Genomic DNA, 24,386 nt, shown 5'->3' with positions numbered 1-24,386 from the left:
ACAGTAAGAACTGTTTTTAATCATCAACACAGTAAGAATTGTCTTTCATCATCAACAGAGTATGAATTCTCTTTAATCATCAACACAGTAAGAATTGTCTATATACATCAACACAGTAAGAATTGTCTTTAATCATCAACACAGTAAGAATTGTCTCTATTCATCAACACAGTAAGAATTGTCTCTATTCATCAACACAGTAAGAATTGTCTTTTAATCATCAGCACAGTAAGAATTGTCTTTAATCATCAACACAGTAAGAATTGTCTTTAATCATCAAAACAGTAATTACTGCCTTCAACCATCAACACAGTAAGAATATTGTCTTTAATGATCGACACAGTAAGAATTGTCTTGAATCGACACAATAAGAATTGTCTTTAATCATCAACACAGTAAGCATTTTCTTTAATCACCACGATAGGAATTGTCTTCAATTACCAACAGTGAGAATTGTCTTTAATCATCAACACAGTAAGAATTGTCTTTAATCATTAACACAGTAAGAATTGTCTTCAATTATCAACACAGTAAGAATTGTCTTCAATTATCAACACAGTGGGAATTGTCTTTAATCATCAACATAGTAAGAATCGTCTTCAATTATCAAGACAGTGATAATTGTCTTTAATCATCGACACAGTGAGAATTGTCTTGAATCATTAACACAGTAAGAATTGTCTTTCATCATTAACACAGTAAGAACCGTCTTTAATCATCAACACAGTAAGAACTGTCTTTAACCATCAACACAGTAAGAATTGTCTTCAATCATCAACACAGTGAGAATTGTCTTTAATCAATACAGTGAGAATTGTCTTTAATTATCAACACAGTAAGAACTGTCTTTAATCATCAACACAGTAAGAACTGTCTTTAATCATGAACACAGTAAGAATTGTCTTTAATCATCAACACAGTAAGAATTACCTTGAATTTTTGACACAGCAAGAATTGTCTTTAATCATGAACACAGTATGAATTGTCTTTATCATCAACACAGTAAGAATCATCTTTAGGGGCTATCCATTTAGTACATACACATGGAGGGAGGAGGGTAACATAAATGCATACACTTGCTACGGGGGTCTACTGATAATGTACACATGCATAAACGGGTGGGTTGGGGGTGAAACCTCAATAATAATTTGTATAATACATAACCTGTTCAACTGGGTTCAGTCGGCATTTGAATTTTAGTGGAAACTAGATAAACTTTTCAAAGTTACACAGCTTATTTCTTTGATGCAGCCAGACATTCAACATCAGTGGACTATCCATTTTATTAAAAACATTAATATTATTAATCCTTGATCATTTCTGCATGGATTAAATATAGTCCATTCTATAGAATCGGGGGGGGGGTGGGGGTGTCAAGCATACGTACTTGAGTGGGGGGGGGGTAAAAAAGTATGCATGTGTACAGTAAGGGGGGATTGGTCAAGATTCACCAGATTTTTGCGTACGTACTAAATGGATCGCCCCTTAATCAAGATTTCTCCAAGATTGTTTACAGTTTAACTGTTTGTTGTCCCATAAGCTTTAGGTCAATTAATATGAAACACTACCATGTACAATCAATACATTAAATCTTTGTTCAGGTATCACATATGTAGCCATCTCTTCATTAATTGACTTAAATTTTTACTTGTTTTACGATGTCTCAGAACTTGTTTTATACACTCACATCTCAAAGAACCTTGTAGGCATCATTAACACTAGCAGCCATTATAATTGCTACAAATATTAAAATTACAGCTGAGAATCAGAAAGATTATATAAATTATTAAGTTTAGGTTTAATAGGTTTATCGAGTATGGGCCTAACTCTAGGGTTAGTGGAACACTATAGAGAAAGAGGCTTCATCCCAATTATTTATATATCACGTAGATAAACCTTGTTCTCCCAATCTTTCTTTTAGGTAATGAAGTGATTTTACTCTGCTTCCATTGAATTCATTAGAATTTCTTCTGTCAGAAATGATGGCAAAAAGAAGATTCGGTCTTATACTGTGGACAGTTGGGATTTTAGAAAACTCACAAATTGTGTACTAATTTTAGTGATGTTTATTTCATGGATACTCCTCGTGTTATTCTCACCTCAAACAGGATTGACAATATAGGAGTTGTACAGCTTTACCAGTTTTGAATGTCAAGGATAATAAGTGATAGAAATGTAGGAACATGACTAGATCAATGAAAAAGATCAGAATTTTGATGCATCGTTGCAGATTGCAATGTGGTGGACATGAACTTTCGAATCCAGGCAAAGGTTTGTTTGGAGGAGGATGCAGACATTGAACTTTCAAATCAAGGCAAAGGTTTGTTTGGAGGATGATGCTTTTCTACATGCTTGTTGCATGAAGTTGACAATCTCAAAGTGAACGAATCAAATACAACAATATGTGTTCCTTGTACTCTAGAATGTTTAAATATGCTCCTACCTGACACAATGAATTTTGAACAGAAACCATTGATGTTGATCAAATTCTCTGAAACGAAAATTTCATCAGTTATAAAGCTCTCCTACCCAACAAACTTGTACCATTCTGCGTTGCCTTGTTATTGCTTCGATGACTGATATTTTCCTTTTTGTCACACATGTGCTTAAATATTTTATCTACAAACTTGTCACCACGATGAATGCACCTGGACTGGAACATTGATGAATGCCAAATTGTTCCATTCTCTCAATCATAGATACCAATTTTAAAAGTATAAAATGTGGCACTTTTCTACCACATAACAGTACAAACAGGATGAGAACTATGAAGAAGTCATGAAGTTTGTTCTTGATGAGTTTGGCAACATCACCACTGCTGCCTACATGACAGCCAAAGCCTGTGTGAAATTGTACTGGGTGTTGGAACATTTAGGAGACCACGTATCACACTCACCAAAGGCAAACATTTAGGAACGTTGATTGACAAACGTCCTGAGGTAACTATTTTCGGTTTAACCAGAGGTGGACCTAAAATTGAGGCTACCAGTACCAAAACAAGAATGAATAACTTCATGACAAATGAAAAGTGAAAGGACTAACCCTCAACCATTGTTCGAGTCAAGAGGTGAACACTGACGTTATAATAAGATGTGAACATTGTTGTTATAATAAGAGGTGAACATTGATGTTATAATAAGAGGTGAACACTGACATTATAATAAGAGGTGAACATTGTTGTTATAATAAGAGGTGAACATTGATGTTATAATAAGAGGTGAACACTGACGTTATAATAAGATGTGAACATTGTTGTTATAATAAGAGGTGAACATTGATGTTATAATAAGAGGTGAACACTGACATTATAATAAGAGGTGAACATTGATGTTTAAATAAGAGGTGAACATTGATGTTTAAATAAGAGGTGAACGCTGACGTTATAATTAGAGGTGAACGCTGACGTTATAATAAGAGGTGAACACTGATGTTATAATTAGAGGTGAACGCTGACGTTATAATAAGAGGTGAACATTGATGTTTAAATAAGAGGTGAACATTAATGTTTAAATAAGAGGTGAACGCTGACGTTATAATTAGAGATGAACACTGACGTTATAATAAGTGGTGAACATTGATGTTTAAATCAGAGGTGAACACTGACATTATAATAAGAGATGAACACTGACATAATAATAAGAGGTGAACACTAATGTTTAAATAAGAGGTGAACATTAATGTTTAAATAAGAGGTGAACGCTGACGTTATAATTAGAGGTGAACACTGACGTTATAATAAGTGGTGAACATTGATGTTTAAATCAGAGGTGAACACTGACATTATAATAAGAGATGAACACTGACATAATAATAAGAGGTGAACACTAATGTTTAAATAAGAGGTGAACATTGATGTTTAAATAAGAGGTGAACACTGACATTATAATAAGAGGTGAACATTGATGTTTAAATAAGAGGTGAACACTGACATTATAATAAGAGGTGAACATTGATGTTTAAATAAGAGGTGAACACTAATGTTTAAATAAGAGGTGAACACTGACATTATAATAAGAGGTGAACATTGGTGTTATAATAAGAGGTGAACATTGGTGTTATAATAAGAGGTGAACATTGATGTTTAAATAAGAGGTGAACATTAATGTTTAAATAAGAGGTGAACGCTGACGTTATAATTAGAGGTGAACACTGACGTTATAATAAGTGGTGAACATTGATGTTTAAATCAGAGGTGAACACTGACATTATAATAAGAGATGAACACTGACATAATAATAAGAGGTGAACACTAATGTTTAAATAAGAGGTGAACATTGATGTTTAAATAAGAGGTGAACACTGACATTATAATAAGAGGTGAACATTGATGTTTAAATAAGAGGTGAACACTGATGTTTAAATAAGAGGTGAACACTGACATTATAATAAGAGGTGAACATTGATGTTATAATAAGAGGTGAACATTGGTGTTATAATAAGAGGTGAACATTGGTGTTATAATAAGAGGTGAACATTGGTGTTTAAATAAGCGTTAAAGGCAATCAAGATCAAGACTTCTGTATCAACACGATTATACGTTTGTCTGGTCATTAAAAAGTCAGTTGACCATTGGAAAGAGTGTATCAGATCGTGTACCAGAAAAAAGAGAGTCCAACTGGATAATACAGATTCAGTGAGGAAAACTGATTTCATTAAATACTGTATACCCTTGATAAGTATTTTTCATACAAGTATTTTATAAAGATATTCAGAATAGTGACAAGAAACTGCATGTCATGAAGGTGTAAAATGAAAGTCACAGTTCTCTCTGGTGATTTGTGGCTGACTCTGCAAATTTTCTTGACTGGTTCACAAAAAGTATGATGTCCTCAACAGACACATCTGAATGATTCACCTGGGCTACAATGATTGTCCATGGTGATGAGTGATTATAGGTCTGTGGTCATGGTGACAGGAAACGATACTAGCATTAGGAAATACCAGTACAACAATTTCATATAATTTTAAAACATAAACTGCAATTGTCAACATAAATCCTTGAAATTCAGTTAAAATATTGAAATTCACATGAAATACCTGTCAAAGACACACAAACTGTATTGGTTCTAGAGATTTCATTTCAAAGATGGCAAAATCAACTGGTTGGTAAAAAAAGTCTCTAAAAACAACAGGAAAGTAAACCAACCAAGCATATATCTTTTTAATGTTATTATTTCTTGAATGCAGATTATTAAGTGTTTCAGACATGTCATATAAATTAAAAGTGTCATAAACTTTAACAAATACATATTACATAATCAATTGTAATTGTGTTGCAGTAAAATAAGTATTAAAAATGAGGCCATCAGAAAGAAATACAGCAATCATGCACACTTGATTGATTGCCTGTTGACAATCTGACAATTCACAACTTAAAATACCTAATGTTCAAACAATACAGTGAAAACTGTTTCTAACAACCTTAGATTTACTGAATTTTGACTTGCAAGAAAGTACTAATTTTTGTGTAAATTATCAAATTATACAAGCCATGAATTCAATAAATATTCTTCTTGTTAACAATTATGTCTTTAGAAACAATATTGGTCCCTGACAAGATGGCTCTACTGTACATGGTCACTGTACCCAGCCAACAAAAGGCTATAGAAATTGTAGACAATGTTAACTGTGTAATTGTGCTTAGTCAATCAAATACAATATCGCTATAGAATAAGGTAAAAAGAAATCAGTTTTGTCATCTAAATTGGTCAATATATTTCCAAGATAATATTAACAATAAATGTAACTGAATATGATTATTCACAAAATAGTAATTTAAATCAAGCAAGAAATGTCAATGATAGATTTGTAACATTACACTAAGGCATCCAAAGTTTAATACGGGCAATAACTCTGTTAATTATGGTACAAATTAAAGAATGGTCCAATTAACAAGAAATGTTGTGAAGATGAAGCTTCCTAACGAATACAACTGCAGTCACATTAAATAGTGTTGATGCTAAATTGTTTACAAGCCATTTGGATGCCTTTTCTAAATTAACCAGGGGCTATAACTCTGTCGTGTTGAGACAAAATCTGATGATTAAGGATTTCATTACTCTAGACCTAGTTGACATAAAATTAGAGAGCAAGTTCAGCTGATATTAGAAAGTGAATGCTAGTATTCAAATGAAGTATAAATCTAAGAAATACAATGTGCTCATTACTGAATATATTTTCAAGTCCATCAAGCCTCAAAGATTGAAATCAAATTTAAAAATCTGGATCCTGGAATGGAGATCAGACTGAAATCATCTTGTTTTAATTTTTGGACCATCTATTGTAACAGAAGAAATACCTGCACTTAAAAAATATGCATCTGGGTAAATTCTGTCAGGTTCAAGTTGATGATGATAAGCATACACTGATGGTGAGATAATTATGTCCCCATCGCATGAATGTACATACCCATTGAGTTACCTCCCTTCACCTGTGTTGGAAGCTGTCCAATTTTGAAGTGCATAGTCTTTTCATCTCTCACAATCTGATTACATGGAAAAATGCATGTGTTATAGCTGTTTTGGAGCTGATTTCATCCAAAGAGTCAGTGCCGGATTAAACCCTGCGGAGGCCCTTAGGCAGTCAAAATCTTGTGGCCCCATCGCAAATTATCTCCTAATACGTTTTATCAATATTATTTTGATCCGTTGTCGCATGGCCCCTAGGCTGGTGCCTACTCTGCCTATTTGGTAATCTGGCACTGCACAGAGTTTAGTCGACCAACAAGACTAAAGGATAAAAATATGTGACAAGGTTCATGGCTTTCCTCCCAGTAGTTTAAGAATGGGGAATAACATACAGCTATTTACAGTCATGGACAACAGAAACATGACCATCACATGAGCTGTTTTGGTCTTCAAAATACAGTAAATTTACAAGAGAACTACAATTCTGCAGATAACATGAGCATTATAAAAGATGTATGTAAACCTAATCAGGATACAAAACAGTGATGATACACTATAGGACTAATAAGACATGAGACACTGATGTTTTGAGAAAACTTAATCATTCTGTAAGGCAGAGGTGGGCAAACTTTCCAGTGCAAGTGCCGCATACACAAATTTACACCTTGTTGCGTGCCGCATAGTTCATTAAGTAAAATAATTAATATCTGAAATAGCAAAAACAAAAGATTTTTCTAAATAACATCTAATTAATTTTCAGTTGTTAATATGTTGTTAATATTTGATAACTTAAACTTCAAAAGAAGCACATTTATTTGATAAACAGAGTAACATAAACAGAGTCAGTGCGAATGATGACTTGTTCCATGACCGTATGAAAGCCCTTGGTGGGCCACATGCGGCCCGTGGCCCATAATTTGCCCACCCCTGCTATAAGGGATTAATGCTCCTAACCACAATTGATGAAACAGTAAGTCACTGTATGACACAGTGACCTCCCAAGGCAATGGTACAGATGTATGGCACACAATGGTACAAAGTGACATGGCCATTCTATGACACAGTGGCCTACTAAGGCAATGGTACACAACATGCATGGCACACAATGGTACAATATGACATGGCAATTGCATGATAATGGATTCCCAAGGCAATGGTACAGAAGTATGGGACAATATGGTATAAAGTGACATGGCCATAGTATGATAATGGATTCCCAAGGCATTGGTATAGCTGTCTGGCACACAATAGTACAAAGTGACATGGCCATTCTATGACACAGTAGCTTATCAAGGCAATGGTACACATGTATGGCACACAATGGTACAATATGACATGGCCATTTCATGATAATGGATTCCCAAGGCAATGGTACAGAAGTATGAGACAATATGGTATAAAGTGACATGGCCATTGTATGATAATGGATTCCCAAGGCATTGGTATAGATGTCTGGCACACAACAGTACAAAGTGACATGGCCATTCTATGACACGGTGGCCTATTAAGGCAATGGTACACACGTATGGCACACACTGGTACAATATGACATGGCCATTGTAGGATAATGGATTCCCAAGGCATTGGTATATATGTCTGGCACACAATAGTACAAAGTGACATGGCCATTCTATGACACAGTAGCTTATCAAGGCAATGGTACACGTTTGACACACAATGGTACAATATGACTTGGCCATAGTATGATCATGGATTCCTAAGGCATTGGTATAGATGTCTGGCACACAATGGTACAAAGTGACATGGCCATTCTATGGCACAGTGGCTTATCAAGGCAATGGTACACATGTATGGCACATAATGGTACAATATGACTTGGCCATAGTATGATAATGGATTCCCAAGGTGTTGGTATAGATGTCTGACACACAATGGTACAAAGTGACATGGCCATTCTATGACAGTGGCTTCCCAAGGTGGTTGTACAGTGATATGGTACACAATAGTACAAAGTGGCAGGGTCATTCTATGACAAAGGATTCCCATGGTGGTGGTCGAGATGTACAGCACACAAAGGTAGAGAATGGCTGGGCCATTCTATGTTAGAGTGACATCCCATGGTGGTGGTACAGGTGGACTTATTTATTAGGTAAAAATATAAAATCTCTGTCACTGACCTATTTCATGTATCAAATGACAATAAAATCAATGTTATGGAATTATTCATTAGGTTAAATGACAATAAAATCCATGTCATAGACCTGTTTATAATGTCAAATGACAATAGCATGATCTTAAAAGTAGGTATTTCCATGTAAAAATCATCAACCATAAGTTTATTTTAGATGTATCCCTGGGAACAGCATGATTGTGTTTTACCTTTGTGGCATTTCTCATGAGTGACATGTAAAATAAAACTACTGCTGATGGTCACTCAAGAGACTTTGCTGTAACATGAATGCAATTCATAACTTGAAAAGGCATTCACTGATAGATGGAATGTTACAAGTCAATAGGCAAAAGATTTACATTGTTTGATGTACTCTTCTGCTGAATAACGGATGGTGATTTAAGTTCTAACATGCCTGGCTGGAGGTCAGAATAGTGACAAATCTGATAAGCTCTAGAAGAAATGAAACTTTGATTGTAATGCATAGCAATAGTTAAAACAAATGAGTCTGTTGCAGGAGATATAAAAGTTTATCATATGTCAAGAAGGGATATTAAACAATAACAACAATCACAACTAGGCTATTTGTTATCAGTAAAATGTTATCCCTTACACACAAACGCCATTGCATTAGTACATGGATTAGGTACTCGATATATAGTTGTTACCCTGACCTCAGTTTGAATCTAATGAGTACGATGTTATCCCATACTTAAATACAAACAGTCAAGATATTGGTTTAATGATTATGCTTGTATGATATATATATATATATATATATATATATATATATATATATATATATATATATATATATATATATATATATAGAGTGTCTTAGACATTCTAGTTACATGATAATAAAAATTCACAACATTATCACAAAGTTGATTCTAGCTATATACTTTGGCACACAAGGAGATGAACAGTGAAACTTAAATTAGAGCATATTTTATGAATAGCCTACATCAGAAGATTAACAACACAATGACATGAAAATAAAAGTATGTACCTATTTTCCCTGTCTAAGATTAAAATCAAAGTACATTTATACAAAAATAATGCTTCAATGATATGAAGATAAAAAAGAACTTGAGAAAATCTCGACTACTTGATTGCATTTAATTTAGTAATTTTGAGAAATATATTTCTTTATGTTTAAGTTTTGATCTTGATAAAATGACAATTGATGCTCTTGTCAAAACTCATTATCATGATCACTATAAAACTAATATGTGTTTGAGAATGAAAGCTTGTAAACGTTCTTTTCATAAGTCATTGTTACAGTAAAACTCTTGTCTTCTTTTGTCATTACACAAGAAAAAGTAAATTACACCAGTCTAAATTCTTAATGTATTAATGGTCCAGTGTTCATTTGCACAATGTCAGTGAAAGACTTCAAATAAATAGGTGTCTGTAAATGACCCATCATTTGATGAAAATCCATTCCACTTTGCCCTATCTCTCATGATAGTTCAAATCCTGTGTTGGAATGAATGGCATATTTGAGTTTCTCTTTCAGGATGGACTTTTTTTGGTAGTTGGGTAACTTTAGCAGGTTGAAACAGGTTGAGGATGTTGGGAGGCGACCCACAGGGTCTCTCTTCTTTATGTTGAAAAATCCCTTTAGCACACTCCCTACTGTGTCACCTGTGTCCTGGAAAAAGAAGGTATGCAGGAAATTAATGACAAAAAGCCTATCAAGGCCAAAATACTGATTTACACAGACACAGGGTTGAAATCCCTAACAAATCCAATACAAGTGTAACACCAGCCCCACCACACAAAGACTGCTACTTAAAACCCACCCAAGTGTTCCTCTGACCCCTCAATACCAAGACTCTTACCTTGGGGATGTAACTTAAATTCCACCACAAATATCTTCCATGACCCTCAGTGTTGGGATTGACACAAAGTTGTAACCAAAGTTCTACAACAAATGAAACCCCTCTCCTCCTACCACTTTGAAATCCTACCCAGGAGTTGATACCAAAAATCCAATACAAGCGGTTTCCATGACTTCCTCACCACTTGGAATGCTACCCAGGGTTGTAATCCACTCCCCCATCCCTCCTTCTAAAGAGGACTACTTCCCAGGGTTTTTAGCCTAAAATCCACCATAAGTGCCCCTCCCCATATCCACTGTGATTGCTACCCAGAGACTGTAACCCAAAATCCAGCACAAGTGTCACCCCTTCCCACCTACTGACTCCATGCCCACTGTTGTGCTATCTAGGGGTTATAACCTAAATTCCAGCACATGTGCCCCTCTCCCACCTCTCAACTAGGATTGCTACCTTTGAGTTATAACAAGAGATCCATTCCTAGTGAGCCCCCTCCCAGTGGGACTGACACTCTGGGTTTGTAACCAAAAATCCAGTACAAGTATTACATCTTCCACTTTTAGTATCCCCTCCCCCTCCTAACACAGGTTATAACCACGACTCCCAGTGGGACAGCTATCCTGGGGATCTAACAATGATCCCATTCCCACTGGGACTGCTACCCAAGGTTTGTAAATATGACCAACTCTCCAATTGTGATTGTTATGCTGGGACTGTAACAATGACCCCCTTCCCACTGTAACTGCTACCCTTGGGGTGTAAACTAATTTCTCTTACATACATACCTCCTCCTAAAAGTGCATTCACAAAAAGTCTCACAACAAAATATTTAAAGGTGACAGTAACTGCATTATTTGTGCAAGTTTAGACCAACTCCCATGGACCCTGGGAAAGAGGCCCAAAAATTCATGACCATCACAAATTATCGCAAGAGGGGCAACCTATGTGCTTAAGTTATGTGAATTCCATCAAGTGATTTAAGAGCTGTGTTTGTGGTTGAATGGATGATGGGGATAATTATATTAAAAAAATCAGACATATTTCTACAAGAGTTAAAACACTGGGTCAATGATATAAAATATCAGACATACTTCTATAAGAGTTTAATGGTTTGCATACTGTCAGACTTGCAAGTTCATTATGATTTGATTTTTAGTACTTAGCAATATGTGTAGTAATCTCAAAGCAGTTTCTGAACAAGAAAAAAGAAAAATATTATTGGGACTGATTTATATGCATGTAAAGGGAATATTACTACTTTATCTCACATCCCTCCTTACATGGTAGCTTGCCTATCTGTTTTTGGAAATTTCTAATGTCAAAGTGTAAATGTGGTGTTAAGTCCTAAACAGTGGCCTTTGTATATTGTTGTATCACTGTTCCATGTAAATATATAAGAAAAAGTACATCTACTACCTGATCATCACTGACTTCCACACAGCGTATGGAGAATGGGGGCTCTAGATGTGCAAAACCGAGCAAAGGTGGCTTGGAGCAGCTTGTAACAAACTAAAGGAAAATAAAGATAGACATCCTTTAAACTCATTTGCAACTTTTATTGCCAAGATATGTACAGTTCATTAACAGTTATCATGCTTCCTTTCTAACCCATGCACCTGGGAAGTAATCTATATGGTCCCCTTACTCTACTGTAAAATGACATAACCCTAACTGTTGGATTTGACAAGAGTCAATTCAATTCTATTGCAACCTGGGATAACAGTGACTGTCAGATCTGTCAAGTGTAGATTCAATTCTATTGCAAACTATGGCAACTCTGCTGGATGTGACATGTGTGGACTCAGTTGATACAAATATCAAAAGCAAGATTTCATCAAATGCAAAGGAGGAGCTTTTCAATTAGTATCAATCATTCAATTCCATCTGTAATACTTAAAGCCGAATGTTATATTATCTCTGTGAGTCTATTCATGACGAAAGTATTTGTGTTTATGTTTATTGACTTAAGTGTAATTCTAGCATATCTTACCTTCAGGAACAATGCCCTCTCCTGCAGAGTAAAGTCATTTTGGACAATGGACCACAACCAGTTTATTACCTTGTGGTTATTGTGGTAACCACCAAAATACTGAGTATGACGTCTGCAAGAAAAATAAATAGATAAACATTCAAATAATGAAGAATATGAAATAAAACTTTCCAACAAGAGGACAAATTGTACCATTTTCACATCATCAAATATCAGGTCTGTAAAAATGGTTAATATCACATACAACAGGGTCATTCTGATAGATGCTTATTATTGTAATTAGGCTTCTATCCCCTATAACTACCTCTTTCTGATACAAGCTTATTATTGTAATTAGGCTTCTATCCCTTATAACTACCTCCTTCTGATAGATGCTTATTATTGTAATTAGGCTTCTATCCCCTATAACTACCTCCTTCTGATACAAGCTTATTATTGTAATTAGGCTTCTATCCCCTATAACTACCTCCTTCTGATAGATGCTTATTATTGTAATTAGGCTTCTATCCCTTATAACTACCTCCTTCTGATAGATGCTTATTATTGTAATTAGGCTTCTATCCCTTATAACTACCTCCTTCTGATAGATGCTTATTATTGTAATTAGGCTTCTATCCCCTATAACTACCTCCTTCTGATACAAACTTATTATTGTAATTAGGCTTCTATCCCCTATAACTACCTCCTTCTGATACAAGCTTATTATTGTAATTAAACTTCTATTCCCTATAACTCACTCCTTCTGATACATGCTTATTATTTAAATAAGCTTCTACCCTTATAACTACCTCCTTCTGATACATGCTTATTATTGTAATTAAGCTTGTATCCACTATAACTACCTCCTTCTGATATATGCTATTATTGTAATTAAGCTTCTATCCACTAGAACTACCTCTTTCTGATATATGCTATTACTGTAATTAAGCTTGTATCCACTATAACTACCTCCTTCTGATATAAACTTATTATTGTAATTAAGCTTCTATCCACTATAACTACCTCCTCCTGATATATGCTATTATTGTAATTAAGCTTGTATCCACTATAACTACCTCTTTCTGATATATGCTATTATTGTAATTAAGCTTGTATCCACTATAACTACTTCCTTCTGATATAAACTGATTATTGTAATTAAGCTTCTATCCACTATAACTACGTCTTTCTGATATATGCTATTATTGTAATCAAGCTTGTATCCACTATAACTACCTCCTCCTGATATATGCTGTTATTGTAATTAAGCTTGTATCCACTATACCTACCTCCTTCTGATATAAACTTATTATTGTAATTAAGCTTCTATCCACTATAACTACCTCTTTCTGATGTATGCTATTACTGTAATTAAGCTTGTATCCACTATAACTACCTCCTTCTGATATAAACTTATTATTGTAATTAAGCTTCTATCCACTATAACTACCTCCTTCTGATACAAGTTTATTATTGTAATTAAGCTTCTATCCCCTATAACTTACCTCCCTCTGTTATATGCTATTATTGTAACTAAGTTTCTATCCCCTATAACTACCTCCCTCTGTTATATGCTATTATTGTAATTTAGCTTCAATCCCCTATAACTACCTCCTTCTGATATAAGCTATTATTGTAATTAAGCTTGTATCCACTATAACTACCTACTTCTGATATAAACTTATTATTGTAATTAAGCTTGTATCCACTATAACTTCCTCCTTCTGATACAAGCTTTTTATTGTAATTAAACTTCTATCCCCTACACCTAACTCCTTCTGATACATGCTTATTATTTAAATAAGCTTCTACCCTTATAACTACCTCCTTCTGATACATGCTTATTATTGTAATTAAGCTTGTATCCACTATAACTACCTCCTTCTGATATAAACTTATTATTGTAATTAAGCTTGTATCCACTATAACTACCTCCTCCTGATATATGCTATTATTGTAATTAAGCTTCTATCCACTATAAGTACTTCTTCTGATATATGCTATTATTGTAATTAAGCTTGTATCCACTATAACTACATCCCTCTGATATATGCTATTATTGTAATTAAGCTTCTATCCACTATAAGTACCTCCTTCTGATATATGCTATTATTGTAATTAAGCTTCTATCCACTATAACTATATCCCTCTGATATATGCTATTATTGTAATTAAGCTTCTATCCAATATAAGTACCTCTTTCTGATATATGCTATTATTGTAATACTGCTTTAATTCCCTATAACTACCTCCTTCTGATACATTCTTATTATTGTAATTAAACTTGCATCTCCTGCAACCACTTTCCTCCAATATGTGCTTATTACTGTAATATGGATTGTACCTCCTACAAGTACCTCCTTCTGATGCCTTCTTATCATTGTAACTAAGCTTGTATCTCCTATAAGTACCACACTCTGATACTTGCTTATTACTTAACTAAGTTTGTATCTCCTACAAGTACCCCACTCTGATACTTGCTTATTACTGAAACAAGGCTTGTGCCTCCTACAAATATCTCCCTCTGATGCCTATTGTAAATAAGCTTGTATCTCCAACTATCTTCCCTGATACTTGCTTATGGCTTTAACTAATCTGGCATCACTTAACAACTCTCTCTGATACTTGCTTATTCTTAAACTATGCTTGTATCTCCTATAACTACCTACTCTGATTCTTACTTCATGTTAAACAAAACCTCATGCTTATTTGCCACTATTCTGTTGGCCTCTTTTTTAAACTTTCATCCACCATCTCACCTGCATGTACATGCCCCAGATAGCTATTGATTACATGGATACATTCAGTCTAAAATATCACTATTTGGTTCTGGTAATGACTTGAAAATCGTTTTTGTTGGATTATTAGCTAAACTGAACAGAAATTTAATTTTTCAGTTACATCTCACCAGAATAACAGCTATACCAAAAAATTCTCACGCTAACTGAACTGTACATCTTCAGTTATAAACAGTTCATATACAAGAAAATGACTTAGGTTTTTAAACTTATGGACCAACAAACATATAAATACAAAGAGTGGTACAGACAGGATGGTTATCATTGATAATCCATAAGAGTTAGGTCCAAGCTATACAAGTTACACAGTGTTGATTACCTCAGATCCTCAATATCTAGGTCTACGTTGTCCCCTGAAATCAGCTTCTGTAATTCAGGTGAAGAAAACATCCCCAACCAGTCTGATGCAATCACAGATTTAAATCCACTGATAAAGGCTGTGGTTTGCTCCTTGATTTGGCGGTACATGCGGAAATGAGCCATGAGATGAACATAACGGATCCTGAAAAAGAATTTTTCATCGTCAGGATGTAATGCCTCATTGCTGAATAATAAAAATGTTTTCCGAGTTTGGTAATTATTATCCTTATTTAAGGTTAGAAGAAACAGTATTTTGCTCTTGAGTATCCTAGGTATTAAGGGTATGGATATTCTGCTCTAAAGTGTTCTTGGGTATATGGGGTACAGATGTGCTATTCTCTACTAGCATGAAAGATTACATTGATGATTGGGTATTTGGGGTACAGATGTGCTATACTCTACTAGCATGAAAGATTACATTTATGATTGGGTATATGGGGTACAGATGTGCTATTCTCCAGCATGAAAGATTACATTTATGATTGGGTATTTGGGGTACAGATGTGCTATTCTCCAGCATGAAAGATTACATTTATGATTGGGTATATGGGGTAAAGATGTGCTATTCTCCAGCGTGAAAGATTACATTTATGATTGGGTATATGGGGTACAGATGTGCTATTCTCTACTAGCATGAAAGATTACATTTATGATTGGGTATTTGGGGTACAGATGTGCTATTCTCCAGCATGAAAGATTACATTAATGATTGGGCATTTGGGGTACAGATGTGCTATTCTCCAGCATGAAAGATTACATTAATGATTGGATATTTGGGGTACAGATGTGCTATTCTCCAGCATGAAAGATTACATTTATGATTGGGTATTTGGGGTACAGATGTGCTATTCTCCAGTGTGAAAGATTACATTTATGATTGGGTATTTGGGGTACAGATGTGCTATTCTCCAGCATGAAAGATTACATTTATGATTGGGTATTTGGGGTACAGATGTGCTATTCTCCAGCGTGAAAGATTACATTTATGATTGGGTATTTGGGGTACAGATGTGCTATTCTCCAGCATGAAAGATTACATTTATGATTGGGTATTTGGGGTACAGATGTGCTATTCTCCAGCGTGAAAGATTACATTTATGATTGGGTATTTGGGGTACAGATGTGCTATTCTCCAACATGAAAGATTACATTTATGATTGGGTATTTGGGGTACAGATGTGCTATTCTCCAGCATGAAAGAGTACATTTATGATTGGGTATTTGGGGTACAGATGTGATATTCTCTACTAGTATGACAGATTACATTTATGATTGGGAATTTGGGGTACAGATGTGCTATTCTCCAGCATGAAAGATTACATTTATGATTGGGTATATGGGGTACAGATGTGCTATTCTCTACTAGCATGAAAGATTACATTTATGATTGGGTATTTGGGGTACAGATGTGCTATTCTCCAGCGTGAAAGATTACATTTATGATTGGGTATTTGGGGTACAGATGTGCTATTCTCCAACATGAAAGATTACATTTATGATTGGGTATTTGGGGTACAGATGTGCTAATCTGCAGCATGAAAGATTACATTTATGATTGGGTATTTGGGGTACAGATGTGCTATTCTCCAACATGAAAGATTACATTTATGATTGGGTATTTGGGGTACAGATGTGCTATTCTCCAGCATGAAAGAGTACATTTATGATTGGGTATTTGGGGTACAGATGTGATATTCTCTACTAGCATGAAAGATTACATTTATGATTGGGTATATGGGGTACAGATGTGCTATTCTCCAGCATGAAAGATTACATTTATGATTGGCTATTTGGGGTACAGATGTGATATTTTCCAGCATGAAAGATTACATTTATGATTGGGTATATGGGGTACAAATGTGCTATTCTCTACTAGTATGACAGATTACATTTATGATTGGGAATTTGGGGTACAGATGTGCTATTCTCTCTACTAGTATGAGAGATTACATTTATGATTGGGTATATGGGGTACAGATGTGCTATTCTCTCTACTAGCATGAAAGATTACATTTATGATTGGGTATTTGGGGTACAGATGTGCTATTCTCTACCAGCATCAAAGATTACATTTATGATTGGGTATATGGGGTACAGATGTGCTATTCTCTACTAGCATGAAAGATTACATTTATGATTGGGTATTTGGGGTACAGATTTGCTATTCTCCAGCATCAAAGATTACATTTATGATTGGGTATTTGGGGTACAGATGTGCTATTCTCTACTAGTATGACAGATTACATTTATGATTGGGAATTTGGGGTACAGATGTGCTATTCTCCAGCATGAAAGAGTACATTTATGATTGGGTATATGGGGTACAGATGTGCTATTCTCCAGCATGAAAGATTACATTTATGATTGGGTATATGGGGTACAGATGTGCTATTCTCTCTACTAGTATGAGAGATTACATTTATGATTGGGTATATGGGGTACAGATTTGCTATTCTCTACTAGCATGAAAGATTACATTTATGATTGGGTATTTGGGGTACAGATGTGCTATTCTCTACCAGCATCAAAGATTACATTTATGATTGGGTATATGGGGTACAGATGTGCTATTCTCTACTAGCATGAAAGATTACATTTATGATTGGGTATTTGGGGTACAGATTTGCTATTCTCCAGCATCAAAGATTACATTTATGATTGGGTATTTGGGGTACAGATGTGCTATTCTCTACTAGTATGACAGATTACATTTATGATTGGGAATTTGGGGTACAGATGTGCTATTCTCCAGCACGAAAGATTACATTTATGATTGGGTTTATGGGGTACAGATGTGCTATTCTCCAGCATGAAAGATTACATTTATGACTGGGTATATGGGGTACAGATGTGCTATTCTCTACTAGTATGACAGATTACATTTATGATTGGGAATTTGGGGTACAGATGTGCTATTCTCCAGCACGAAAGATTACATTTATGATTGGGTATATGGGGTACAGATGTGCTATTCTCCAGCATGAAAGATTACATTTATGATTGGGTATTTGGGGTACAGATGTGCTATTCTAAAGCATGAAATATTACATTTATGATTGGGCATTTGGGGTACAGATGTGCTATTCTAAAGCATGAAATATTACATTTATGATTGGGTATTTGGGGTACAGATGTGCTATTCTCCAGCATGAAAGATTACATTTATGATTGGGTATATGGGGTACAGATGTGATATTCTCTACTAGCATGAAAGATTACATTTATGATTGGGCATATGGGGTACAGCTGTGCTATTCTCCAGCATGAAAGATTACATTTATGATTGGGTATTTGGGGTACAGATGTGCTATTTTCCAGCATGAAAGATTACATTGATGATTGGGTATTTGGGGTACAGATGTGCTATTCTCCAGCATGAAAGATTACATTTATGATTGGGTATTTGGGGTACAGATGTGCTATTCTCCAGCATGAAAAATTACATTTATGACTGGGTATATGGGGTACAGATGTGCTATTCTCTACTAGCATGAAAGAATACATTTATGATTGGGTATATGGGGTACAGATGTGCTATTCTCTACTGGTATGACAGATTACATTTATGATTGGGTATTTGGGGTACAGATGTGCTATTCTCCAGCATGAAAGATTACATTTATGACTGGGTATATGGGATACAGATGTGCTATTCTTGAGCATGAAAGATTACATTTATGATTGGGTATACGGGGTACAGATGTACTATTCTCCAGCATGAAATATTACATTTATGATTGGGTATTTGGGGTACAGATGTGCTATTCTCCAGCATGAAAAATTACATTTATGACTGGGTATATGGGGTACAGATGTACTATTCTCTACTAGCATGAAAGATTACATTTATGATTGGGTATATGGGATACAGATGTGCTATTCTCCAGCATGAAATATTACATTTATGATTGGGTATATGGGGTACAGATGTGCAATTCTCCAGCATGAAAGATTACATTTATGATTGGGTATTTGGGGTACAGATGTGCTTTCTCTACTAGTATGACAGATTACATTCATGATTGGGAATTTGGGGTACAGATGTGCTATTCTCCAGCATGAAAGATTACATTTATGATTGGGTATTTGGGGTACAGATGTGCTTTCTCTACTAGTATGACAGATTACATTTATGATTGGGTATTTGGGGTACAGATGTGCTATTCTCGAGCATGAAAGATCACATTTATGATTGGGTATATGGGGTACAGATGTGCTATTCTCTACTAGTATGACAGATTACATTTATGATTGGGAATTTGGGGTACAGATGTGCTATTCTCCAGCACGAAAGATTACATTTATGATTGGGTATATGGGGTACAGATGTGCTATTCTCCAGCATGACAGATTACATTTATGATTGGATATATGGGGTACAGATGTGCTATTCTCCAGCATGACAGATTACATTTATGATTGGATATATGGGGTACAGATGTGATATTCTCTACTAGCATGAAAGATTACATTTATGATTGGGTATATGGGGTACAGATGTGCTATTCTCCAGCGTGAAAGATTACATTTATGATTGGGTATATGGGGTACAGATGTGCTATTCTCTACTAGCATGAAAGATTACATTTATGATTGGGTATTTGGGGTACAGATGTGCTATTCTCCAGCATGAAAGATTACATTTATGATTGGGTATTTGGGGTACAGATGTGCTATTCTCCAGCATGAAAGATTACATTTACGATCGGGTATATGGGGTACAGATGTGCTATTTTCCAGCATGAAAGATTACATTTATGATTGGGTGTTTGGGGTACAGATGTGCTATTCTCCAGCATGAAAGATTACATTGATGATTGGGTATATGGGGTACAAATGTGCTATTCTCTACTAGTATGACAGATTACATTTATGATTGGGTATATGGGGTACAGATGTGCTATTCTCTACTGGTATGACAGATTACATTTATGATTGGGTATTTGGGGTACAGATGTGCTATTCTCCAGCATGAAAGATTACATTTATGACTGGGTATATGGGGTACAGATGTGCTATTCTTGAGCATGAAAGATTACATTTATGACTGGGTATATGGGGTACAGATGTGCTATTCTTGAGCATGAAAGATTACATTTATGACTGGGTATATGGGGTACAGATGTGCTATTCTTGAGCATGAAAGATTACATTTATGATTAGGTATTTGGGGTACAGATGTGCTATTCTCCAGCATGAAAGATTACATTTATGATTGGGTATATGGGGTACAAATGTGCTATTCTCTACTAGCATGAAAGATTACATTTATGATTGGGTATATGGGGTACAGATGTGCTATTCTCTACTAGCATGAAATATTACATTTATGATTGGGTATTTGGGGTACAGATGTGCTATTCTCTACTAGCATGAAAGATTACATTTATGATTGGGTATATGGGGTACAGATGTGCTATTCTCCAGTATGAAAGATTACATTTATGATTGGGTATATGGGGTACAGATGTGCTATTCTCCAGCATGAAAGATTACATTTATGATTGGATATATGGGGTACAGATGTGCAATTCTCCAGCATGAAAGATTACATTTATGATTGGGTTTATGGGGTACAGATGTGCAATTCTCCAGCATGAAAGATTACATTTATGATTGGGTTTATGGGGTACAGATGTGCTACTCTCTACTAGCATGAAAGATTACATTTATGATTGGGTATTTGGGGTACAGATGTGCTATTCTCTACTAGCATGAAAGATTACATTTATGATTGGGTATATGGGGTACAGATGTGCTATTCTCTACTAGCATGAAAGCTTACATTTATGATTGGGTATTTGGGGTACAGATGTGCTATTCTCCAGCATCAAAGATTACATTCATGATTGGGTATATGGGGTACAGATGTGCTACTCTCTACTAGCATGAAAGATTACATTTATGATTGGGTATTTGGGGTACAGATGTGCTATTCTCCAGCATCAAAGATTACATTTATAATTGCTAGCAAATGAGCCTAGATAGTGAGACATATTTTAAGGTTTAGTACTTTATTTTTTAGCACCATTTTTAAATCAATTAGAAAGATCCTTGCTTACCTGTTCTCATTAGTGACAGGTATGGCCTTGCCACCTGGCACCAACTCATGTGTCTCCAGGCGTCCCATGCAGTCCTCATCACAGGAGAAAGTCAACTCAAGGTCACTCACATCACCATCATAGTGCTGGGTAGGAAAGTGGATCATTAATTACAAAAAAAGGAATCACCTGCTATAAAAAATGTTTTCGTATTTTGCACTAATCTAAGCCATCATAAAAGCAAAAGAACAGCTAAATAGTGCAAAGAAATCCATTTTCAATATGGACCCAAACATCAATACAAACTAAATTATAAAGACAGTATCATCATAAACATTAAGAGATATATGAGATATAGTCAGTCATGTCTTATGTGATATATGAGATATAATCAGTCATGTCTTACATGATATATGAGATATAGTCAGTCATGTCTTACGTGATATATGAGATATGGTCAGTCATGTCTTATGTGATATATGAGATATAGTCAGTCATGTCGTACATGATATATGAGATATAGTCCGTCATGTCTTACATGATATATGAGATATGGTCATTCATGTCTTACATGATATATGAGATATGGTCAGTCATGTCTTACATGATATATGAGATATAGTCAGTCATGTCTTACGTGTTAAGTTTGCTACACAGACTCCATGATAATGGGCATTTCAGCATATAATTCATCTGAAATTGTTGTCTTTATTAACTAAACTTTCTGGAAACATTTTCAATACACTAAATAATACAGACAATATTATTATAAACACAAAGAAATTAATAAAATACATTGTTGTCTTACATGAGGAAGTCTGTTGCAATGATTTCACAATAATGGTTGTTTTTGTATATAATAAACCAAACTTGCTTTTCTTGTGTGTTATGACTGAACAATGTGTTATGACTCTATGGTCATAAACTAAGTAAAAGAAAAAAGCAAAATCAACAAATTTTGTAAAACTTAACAAACAATTTAATTATCAATGTTATAAATTCAAATGTGAGAGGAATTTACAGTGTTATGAAGTGAATCCAAAATAATCCTGAAAAAGTTCTATCAAAGTCCCCAAAAAATGAAAAATTCCAATTAAATTTCAGAACCAGAATTGTACTGGTCCACCAGGAATCGCCGTGTTATAAAATGACATTGTCCAAAACTCCTTTGAATAATTCACAATAGTTCCAAAATAATATTTAAATGCAATTGAGCATTTTCTATTTCCAATGAACAATTCAAACAAATGTTTTCCTCTCAAAAAATATCTATGCACAACATAAAACACATGTGCAGACTTGATGTTACGTTACAACTGAAACACAAGAAATAAGAATGTCTCCAAAACAGGAATGAAACTGGCTGCTCAGTTCTCTTCTTATATACACCTTCTATTATGACTATATTTCACAACATACACCAAATGTAACAGATAATACTAATCAATAAATATTTTGAAATATATATTCATGTGACCTAGCACATCCAAAAAGAAATTTCTTAATTCTTATAGAACCATCTAAATCCTACCAGCCAAAGAGAAATTAATCCAAAATCATCAACAAGGCCTATTATTAAGATTATTATTACTAATTGTCTACATATATGTAAGGGCTGTTCCATTTAAACATACAGGGAAGGCAGGCTTTTAAAAATATATGCCAGGGTGCTTTGATTTCACATTGTTCATATTAAAATGATAAGAAATTTTTTAATTACATCTATGGGTGAGTAGCCCATTTTAAAAGTGCATTTCCTGGGTCCCATGTATGTTTTAATGGAACAGCCCTAAGCATCTATTTATAGATCCTATGTAATTTTATGCTCTTAACATTCCCAAAACAGACCATAGCCATGCAGACAAAATCTAACTAAAGATAAGATGTACAATTTACAGCCATGAATAACACTCTAAAAAACTTTAGACAAAATCATGTACCAGGAGTAAGATATCCATAAAAGATATACATAAAAGATATACATAAAGGATATACATAAAGGATATACATAACAAAAGATCCTGGTAACTTCAAATAGGAAGATATTCAAAATCACTTAAAATATTCATCATCACATCTAACTTGTGTCACCTGTAAAATAATTTGAAAATTGAGGCCTTTTTAATACAAATGAGCACCATTCCTTTGTGTCTTTCAATATTTAAAGTGGATCATACAAAAAAAAAATAAAAAGACCATCACTGGGGTTACACACTGCATCTTATATTTATAGATAACGAGATAGCAATACAAAGCCTTCACCTTAACATAAGAAAGACTTTTGGCCAAGTCAGGGTCTAGAGACGGCAACTCATCAAGTGAACTGTAGGTAGAGCTCTTCCCTTGGCTCAACATCTGCGTCAGGAAAAATGGAGCAAACGGAACTTCTACTACAATGCCCTGTAAATAAACATTGGTTGTGGAGAATATGAAGCTTTTGTACAAAGAAAATCACTACTGTAATTTCAGAAGACTCTGGATGGCTGTGCAATCTCTCAATTAAAGACAAATCTGTCTTTTTGCTTTGTACAGTACATTAAGCTATTCAGTCTATCATAGCTATAGTTCATAACAGCTGTACAGTATATCAAGCTGTACAGTCTACAAAATGAGTACAGTATATCAAGTTAGTCAGTCTATGATAGTTATATGGGTCATAAAGATGTACAGTTCATGAAAGTTGTACAATATATCACGCTGTACAATCTACAATAGGAGCAACGTATATTGAACTGTAATGTCTATGAAAGTTGTACAGTACATCAAGCTGTACAGTCTACAATAGGAGTATAGTATACTGAACTGTTAGGTCTATGATAGCTGTACAATAGTAAAT

At 34.8% G+C, this 24,386-nt stretch overlaps 1 protein-coding gene across 2 annotated transcripts in view; it reads right to left on the bottom strand.

Annotated features, from left to right (window-relative positions):
- Nucleotides 1–5,144: 5,144 nt before the first annotated feature.
- The window catches only part of LOC149773169 (ubiquitin-protein ligase E3B-like), a 103,315-nt gene continuing 84,073 nt past the window's right edge, over nucleotides 5,145–24,386 (bottom strand). For both annotated transcript variants that reach the window (XM_089946750.1, XM_089946751.1), the window contains exons 27-32: nucleotides 23,813–23,950; nucleotides 21,572–21,696; nucleotides 15,469–15,651; nucleotides 12,373–12,484; nucleotides 11,799–11,891; nucleotides 5,145–10,195 (exon numbers count right to left, since the gene is read on the bottom strand). In XM_089946750.1, coding sequence (XP_089802876.1) covers nucleotides 10,004–10,195; nucleotides 11,799–11,891; nucleotides 12,373–12,484; nucleotides 15,469–15,651; nucleotides 21,572–21,696; nucleotides 23,813–23,950 — 843 coding nt within the window. In that variant the 3' untranslated portion in view covers nucleotides 5,145–10,003. The remainder of the gene's footprint in view (nucleotides 10,196–11,798; nucleotides 11,892–12,372; nucleotides 12,485–15,468; nucleotides 15,652–21,571; nucleotides 21,697–23,812; nucleotides 23,951–24,386) is intronic.

Source organism: Sinohyriopsis cumingii, unplaced genomic scaffold, assembly GCF_028554795.1.
Source record: "Sinohyriopsis cumingii isolate HCF-2022 unplaced genomic scaffold, ASM2855479v2 utg000873l, whole genome shotgun sequence".
Classification (NCBI taxonomy): Eukaryota; Metazoa; Mollusca; class Bivalvia; order Unionida; family Unionidae; genus Sinohyriopsis; species Sinohyriopsis cumingii.
This window is presented reverse-complemented; position numbering and strand designations above follow the sequence as displayed.